This window comes from Fistularia commersonii, chromosome 10 (assembly GCF_037954325.1).
Source record: "Fistularia commersonii isolate RoL2024-O1a breed Wild chromosome 10, RoL_Fcom_v1.0, whole genome shotgun sequence".
Classification (NCBI taxonomy): domain Eukaryota; kingdom Metazoa; phylum Chordata; class Actinopteri; order Syngnathiformes; family Fistulariidae; genus Fistularia; species Fistularia commersonii.
In genome coordinates this window covers 9512158-9520230 of record NC_141293.1, presented here as the reverse complement: position 1 = coordinate 9520230, position 8073 = coordinate 9512158, and the positions used below count along the sequence as shown (strand labels likewise).

The 8073-nt window shown below is 42.0% G+C and overlaps 1 protein-coding gene across 1 annotated transcript; it reads right to left on the bottom strand.

The window, feature by feature from the left end:
* LOC147230331 (uncharacterized) lies at nucleotides 1-8067 on the bottom strand. Its single transcript, XM_086153655.1, has 6 exons — nucleotides 7863-8067; nucleotides 7581-7640; nucleotides 6019-6384; nucleotides 3485-3724; nucleotides 2139-2235; nucleotides 1-329 (listed from the first exon to the last, which is right to left on the bottom strand). The coding sequence occupies exons 2-6, from the start codon at nucleotides 7630-7632 to the stop codon at nucleotides 269-271; spliced, it is 816 nt and encodes a 271-aa protein (XP_086009781.1). The 5' UTR covers nucleotides 7633-7640; nucleotides 7863-8067; the 3' UTR covers nucleotides 1-268.
* Between the last annotated feature and the right edge of the window lie 6 nt (nucleotides 8068-8073).

Genomic DNA, 8073 nt, shown 5'->3' with positions numbered 1-8073 from the left:
CATGTTTACAGAATGACTTTATTAAATATGCAATATGAGGTGCAGACCAGCGGGAGGCAGTATGAAGAAAGCCTTGGCACTGAAAAGCTATTTATCCATTTCTGGATATTTTTCTCTTCACCAGCAAGCAGTTCACATTCTCAGTTCAATGTCCACTGCGATGTAAGGTCATTGGCTCACTGCTCACCGGACAACTAGCTCCTCCTTGGTTGTCTGGTTCATTTCCTGTCCTCTCCCAGACCCCGAAGAGTTCTGCCCTGGTGTTTCCTCAGATGGTGTCGTCCAAATGGTCATTCAGCCGCTCTCCTCTGTCTGCACGCCTGAATTTCCTGTAAACAAAGGGTCTGTGTTGGGTGACTTTATCCACCATGTCATTGGTCTGCAGGCCTGTCCATCGCAGCCTTGGATATCACGTTTTTATTTCTTCAATGCAGCCGGGGATCTTCACTCAAACTGGACTTCTGTCCCTCTATTGTTCAGTCCTCCAAGCCTGGCAGGTCTTAGCCTTTAGCCTTTATGTGGATTTAAAAATGAACCCCAGGGCTGATGGGAGTTTTCTGAGGTCCCAGTCTCTGTGCTCGACAAGCTTATGCCTCAGCCTCAGCAAAGCTGGTCTTACAGAGTTGGGACATCTTTTTACATCTTTTACATCTTTCCGCCTTAAATGCACTGAGATAATCTGGACAGATCACCTCTATCAGGCTGGTGAATAGAGTTGCAGAGGAAATAAGCACTACCCTTCCACTCAATCTGAAATCGTTTCGCGACGTATTGTTCCTGCCATGAGTCCCGGAGTGAAAACACTGATGACAGATTTTCCTCGCTGACCATCCTGCCACGGACCGGGAGTGGGAGGACCAAGATGGCCTGCAGCTCAACGTCAACACCCCACACTTAAAGAAGTTAAAAAAGGACCTTTACATAACCTTTCCTAAAGGTCCTAAACCTACAGCCTTTGTCACAGGTGAAGGAGTCCAAGTGACTTTACTTCATTGGACCAGACGCCTCCCTGATCGGGATGTAGTGAGGCCTGTGCAAGGCAGCGCTGGAAAAATGGACAGGCGACATCCAGTGGATGATTATGCACGAGGCTATAGCAACAAATGCATTGGAGCACATTTCAAGTCTGGGGTGGCACGAGACTGTTGGGTTTAGTTGACACTGAACAAATTTGGATGTTCATAATTTGATGCTGCTACCCTGTGTGCCCCCCGGGGATAAATAAAGTTTATTCTGATTCTGATTCTGATTCTGATTCTGAAATATTGCCTCATTTGTTTACTGAATGCCCAAGGTTGATGCCACTTTTTAATTTTTCAAAGGGTTTTTTTCTCTGTCTGAGGGTTAACTTTACTTTCCATTAGTTTATCTTCACTCTGAAGCATTCCAGCAAAAATGAGAAGGTATCAATTATGTGAGATTTGTTTTTGTTTGGCTCCACCAAATTAGCCATTTGGCTCATCTGGAAGAATAAGGCTTCTGGTCGAAATCGGATTTGAATTTCTTCACTTGAGGGGTGAAACATCTTCAAGTGAAGAAATTCAAGTCCAGCTGTCACGACAAGAAGATTTCGACATGAATTCACCATGATTAAGAGCCTCCACTGACAAGAATAAGGCTTGTGACCTCAGAAATGAGGATTCACTAACAGTTTTCAAAGCACTAATTAAGACTAGTCTCATGGTGGAATATAATTTCTTTTTACTAACCAACAACCAAGGGGAACTTATTTTACTTGGGCAGTAAGAAACCTATTGTGTTCCACTGACAGTAATGGCGAGTTGATGTCACCCTGCCACTTCCATTGAAATAAACTGAGTATTTTATGTCTTCCTTGAATGTATTCTTGTCAAATCATAGCACTTGAATGGATTTTTTGAAACTCAAACTTTTCTTTCTTTCTTTCTTTCTTTCTTTCTTTCTTTCTTTCTTTCTTTCTGTCTTTCTTTCTTTCTTTCTTTCTTTCTTTCTTTCTTTCTTTCTTTCTTTCTTTCTTTCTTTCTTTCCCTCAGCAGCCTCTCACCATGTTTTTGTTTTCTCTCCGCTTTGTTATCAGAGCGTAGCCTGAAATGAGATTTGCATCACAGCGTGTCAGCGTGTTTGTGTGTGCGTGTTTCTTTGTGTGTGTGTGACTGCACCTCCACAGCAGAAATGCCAGCACTCCTCCAATCAGCAGAAGGAAAAAAAGGCAAACCACAGCCACCGTCGTCCCTTTGCTCTCCGTTTTACAAGGTTCTGCCAAGCGGGACAAAGACACATAACAAAAAGCAAGATGATGGCCCAGAAGAGCACAGAGCCTCGCTTTAGCAAATCTACAGCATCACTTAACTGGAGCAGTGTCTTACAATTCTTTGTTTAGATCATCAGGTAGCTTGGCAGGTGCAAGAATTACATTTGTCTCAGCGGAACAGCGGCAGCAGCGGCAGCACTGATTTATTGATCCTATTGTATAAAATCCCAAATCTTAAACACCGGCGGTGATAAAATACACCGAACAAAGTACAGCTGGGATTCAGCTCGTATAACTATGGTCCATGATACAAAAGTCTGACTTGAAGTGATTTTTACAAGTTGTTCCACCCATTATGGTAACGCTACAAATTAAGAATAAGGATTTTTCAACCCCCCCTATGATGCCTCAAACCCTTTTCTCTTTTATTGTGATTTGAAGTGATTAAAATGTAACTAAATTGAACAAAAAGATGAGCAAACAGACAAACCCGCCAGCTGTGTGTGTGCATACATACACATGCACATGCACATGTACATACATATGCACATGCACATACACTTATACATGCCCATGCACATGCATACGTATTACATGCCTCTTATCCAGCAGCCCCAAAAGGCAGGTGATATCCTATGTTTTTTGGTCATTATGTTGGTAAGTACTTTTGGAAGGAACTGCTTTATCGGCATATATATTTTCAGAGTGTTTGTTACTGGAACATCAAATTAGCCCTACAGGCATGTACCAATAGGCGAGAATTCATTTCTCCAGAAGAGATAAGCTTCCTCCCTTCACCTTAAACATAATATACATTCTGCGCTCAGCTGCTGCTTTTCTTGTCGACACGTCAGCAACAGGGGTCACAGACACAAACAAGCAGCTTTCCGAGAACCACCAGAGTGATGAGCTCAACCTTGAGGAAAATAAGGAGCTTCTCAAAACAAACAACTGAATATTTGAGCCTAAAATAAACTGTTTGTCAGTTGCATTTAAGGGGTTTTGACAAGTGTTAAAACATTAGCTTATTTAAAAAAAGATAGCTCGGAAAAAAGGAACCCCGTACTTTACACAGTGACACAAAGCACTCTTGTTGTAGACACCTCATGTCAAAAGATATCTCTTTCGGGGAATTTGTTAAACTCCATAAATACCAAAAGTAGAAGTTAAGTTCTCAGATTAAGGGTGGAGAAAGTGCAAGAAATTACCAAACTTTTCTAAAGACGGTAAACGTAGTGCGGTGTTATCACTCACCTGCGGTGTAGGTGGCAGAGCTGTACCCCAATTTGTTGCTGACCATACAGGTAAAGTGGCCGCATATGGGAATCATTTTCACGTACAATGTCGTTCCGTCCTTGGACACTCGACCCACCATCTGGGTGATGGCCGCTTTCTCATACAGCCAGCTGAAGTGAGGGTTCGTCCCCCAGGCCTCGCCGCACACCAGCGAGGAGTGGGACGTGTTGATGCTGACCGAGACGTGGTGGACGGCCTCTGGAGAGACGCAGGTATACACAGGTGAGGGCGTCTTGTGGAAATGGGTGAGGGAGGTGAAGAGCTTAAACAGGTACAAGAGAGGATGGCGAGGGGTGAAGGGCTCAGCACTAGTCTTTTATCTGTTATAAAATAAGAATTATGGCTGCATGGCTGTCCTAGAGGATCGAAGACAAAGAATCATGAGAGACATTTAATGGTGTCAGGAGAAACCGGCTCAGTTTCACTGACAATGATGAGGCTGGAGAGGGAGGCATAATGTCTGTGAATAAAATGATGGAAAACCATGAAAGCTGTGGAGCAGAATTGAGTGGAGCTGATGAATTGATGCTGTTAGAGCAGACAGATGAGGGTAAAGGCAAAAAAAAAAAAAAAAAAGCTTTGACGGAAAAACTAGAGAGCCGCCACAAGACCAGAATCAACCAGAGGCCCTAAGACAAAAGTAAGACCCAGTGAGCGAAACCCTTCTAGCAAATTTAATTTCAAGTGTCTCATTATTAAATGTGATATCAGAAGGAAACAATGGCTGCTGGCATGAAATTAAAGCATGTTCATTATACTTTTGGTAATTGTCAGTTTTGTCACTTTAGCACTAGAAAAGCTAGCCGATTAATATTTGAAATGCTTCGGAGTCGATATCACTGCTCAATGAAGATCAGCTTTCATTAGCTGGCCCTGCAGAGTTTCATAACGTGGCAGGAAAATAATGTTTGTCATTGTTACTCTGTCGCCGTCTAAACATCCTGACCTCTATTCTGCAAGAAAGGAGGTCAAGTATGTGTGTACAATTTTAGATGTTAAACCATTAACTGATAATATTTTTTTCTTCTTCTAGATTTCTTACTCCAAGGTCAGAAAGCTTTTTATTCTCAGTTTTTATTTATATAAGGAATATGTGAGGTGGCTACTAAAAAACAACAACACATGAACTTCCATTAGCAATGGACCTACATGGACCTAAGGGGACATCTTTTGTTTTAACTCCGCAACACAATTCAGGGTGCGTCTCTAAATATTCCAAGTGATAAGACGTTTGTACTCAAGCAAGAATTTTCCAAGCTGACTAAATGTATGAAGATAAACTGCTGCTGAAAAAATAAAGAAGAATAAAATAAAAATATGACATTTAATATTAAAAAGGACTCAAAGGTTGCTATAGTATTACGTTTATAAGGGATAAGAAATCCCTGTTTAGCAGATGAAAATTTCCCGTATTAACTCTACCAGTCAATTTTCTGACATTTCAAATACACATTTTCACATATCTTTTTTAACAACTCTGTTGTAGACTTTACAAGGAGCTTGGGTAACTTGGATAAAATCCAAGGAGGTTGGTTTGCAGAAACAGCCTCATATTCAGATGGATCAGAACATGGCCAAACCGTATCTCTGAATCTGTCTCACAGTCTGGTAAGCAAGTATTTCAATTGTGATGCTTTAAAAAAAACAAATCCATGTTATTTGGTTTTGTAAGCCACCACTGCGGTTTTAATGGGGTGGAGGATTTACAGTTTGATCTGTAGTAAAAAGAAAAAAAGGGTTGCATTCAAGTTACTGACTGAAAAAAATTCCAATTTCTTCACCTTACACCCTTTTAAAGTTGAATAGATTGATTAACCCCTTGCACAGTTACTTCACTTCAAAATTATTACCCCGCTGTTTCTATCAGGATCACATCATCACTGCACAGCGGTGAACCCACTCCCACCGGTGTTCACACACTCGTGCTGCAACCACGGTGTGTGACACATGAGGAGGGACCGTCCCTTTTTCTTTGTCTCGTCAGATAATTCCAGCAGGAATACAGATACTCAGGAAGGTGCTCTTTCATCAACGGTCCAATTAGCTTTGAGCGTCTGAAACCGACAAACTATTTATTTAAAAAGCAAACCTCATGCAGTTACTGCAATGTATGCATATATGTATGTATGTGTTTTTGTGTGTGTGTATGTGTGTGTGTGTGTGTGTGTGTGTGTGTGTGTGTTACTCACACGGAATAAAAGATGAACATCTGCACTTCAGTGACTTCTTGACTGCCACACCACAAATCAATTTTGGTGAACAGTTAAAATTATAAACAATGGGTGCTTTTTCCAAATTCTTATATACCAGGATGTAACATCTCAGGTTGTACCAGGAACAATCATGTATTTTGATGGTATTATCTCATAAATTTAAGATTGATTGGTCATGTTACTCTATGACGCATAGTATTCGCCATGACAGGTAGGTTTCATTCAGGAGGGTGAAAGCAATTCATTTGGTTATAAGTTAACATCTGATTAAGGTCTTACCATATTCCCTGACGATGCAGTGCGCTGTGGTCTTGGCTCCGGCGAGATCCGTCACAGTTACGGCGTACACGCCGCTATCTGCTAAGCTGTATCCATTAATCTGAAGTGTCATTTCCTCCTGCTCCACCTTCACTTGGACGTTTGGCCTGGTCCCAGCACACTTGAGGCTCTTGTCAGGGCATGTGGCCAGTGTAACTCTGCCGGTAGGGATTCCGCTTTCATGCTCCCGTTCCCAGGTTATCATAGCGACCTCTTCCTGGGGTCCGCGCTCAATCCGGGCTATGAGAACCAGACTTGATCCGCGGATTACATGCACCGGCTGCTCATTGAGAATGTGCACTGACATACACTGCATCTCACAGGGTACTAAAGACAGAGATTGTTATTGCACTGGCGTCTTTTCCCTCCACACGGACTATTTCATATTCATCAGTTTTCACCTTTTGGCTTTTGGAAGGTTTTCATTATTTAGGCAGAATGGAAGCTAATAAAATAAGCAATGGCATAATACATCTCTGTCCTCTGCATGTACTCTATGAATATATGTATGCATTGAGTCAAACAATGTCAACAGATGATTTATGGTGCATGACAGTTATGCCTAATGTGATATCCATCAAGGCACATCAAGATTCTAAAATCCATGTCAGACCTGCTGTGGGCCTGGTAGGCCTTTCTGCATTAATCACATGCCTGCACGTAGCTGAGGCTTTGTAGGCAAACAATGGAGATGAGGTAAATAATACAAATGGAGTCACTGATGCGAAAGGCAGTTGACATGAGTTTTAAGAATGATCTAGTTCATATGAATGGAGTTTTCCTGCTATGATATGACTCTGAGTCCTCAGAGAAGGGAAATAAGCATCTGTCTAGAAAGCCCGCGGGGACCGGACATCCACAAAATGTCAGAGAGACACGGAAGGAAATAAGTCTGACAATAAATTCCAGTGTTCGTCTGACAACAAACTTCAACAAATATCAAAGTCTGAAGCTATTAAAATTTCACACCCCCTGGACATCATGACATTTAACAGACACTTCAGTTTCGCCCATAGTAGTTCTATGCCAAGGCTGTGTTTGTGTGGGGGGTTCGTATTTCGGTAGATTTGAGTTGTGCCGTTGAGTGGACCAAATTCAACATGATGGAAAGGTCAAACTGTCATCGGGGCTCTGTGCTTGTTTATCACATGATATTTGGTTAAATATTGGTGATGATGACAGGCGACCAACACTAAGCAGACAAAAATGTTGTTGGCAAAAAAGCAAAGAGGGTGAAGCTCGTATCAAGCGGGCCCTTTTTGCTTTGATTTTGTGGTTTGAACTGTCCAATGGCTTTTTGGGGTTTAATTGCCAGCTTTTTAGTGTTAAATCAGTTACTGAGAGTATGTCTGGCGCAGCTGATTGCCACGGCTCTTTTAACAGTATCATGTGTTGAAATGAACTACAGTATAACCATATTAAAACGTTGAGAAAATAACAACCAATCAATTGATATGAGTTTTGTATTCTCCCGCTTTCATGAACAATGTTATAAAGACCACGGTAACAACAAAATGCCTTACGGAGGAAAAGCAGCAGGGTGACTCTCCAGCACAGGAAACATTGCAGATCCATTACTCCTCCTGATGTAGACGGAGAATAGGGAGAGGAATTTAACATTTGCTGCATTTCAGGCTGCAGCTGAATCAGAAGTTGGAACAGAAACAGAGTCGGAGTTTGCTGCCAGAAATAAGATGAGCCCCCCCAAGCAGAGCTACTGCAGGAACCCAACCCAACTAGCATGCATCAAAAATAGACTTGAAGTGTCTTTGCTGGATTCTTCGAATTGGTCAACATCCGCCTACCTTGTCGGGGCTGGAGCAAACAATGACAAATGTTTCAAAGGTTGAAGTGCCTTGTAATTTACTCCGGCTGGTTTATTGCCCAAAATATAACAATATCTTCAAAGTGCCTGGTCTGTTGTCGCTCCAACACACATACTAGGAGCAAGTTGTTCGGGACTTTCTCCTCTCCCTGGCATTTCTCCCCTGCTCATCAGGTCCCATCCGGGAGTCA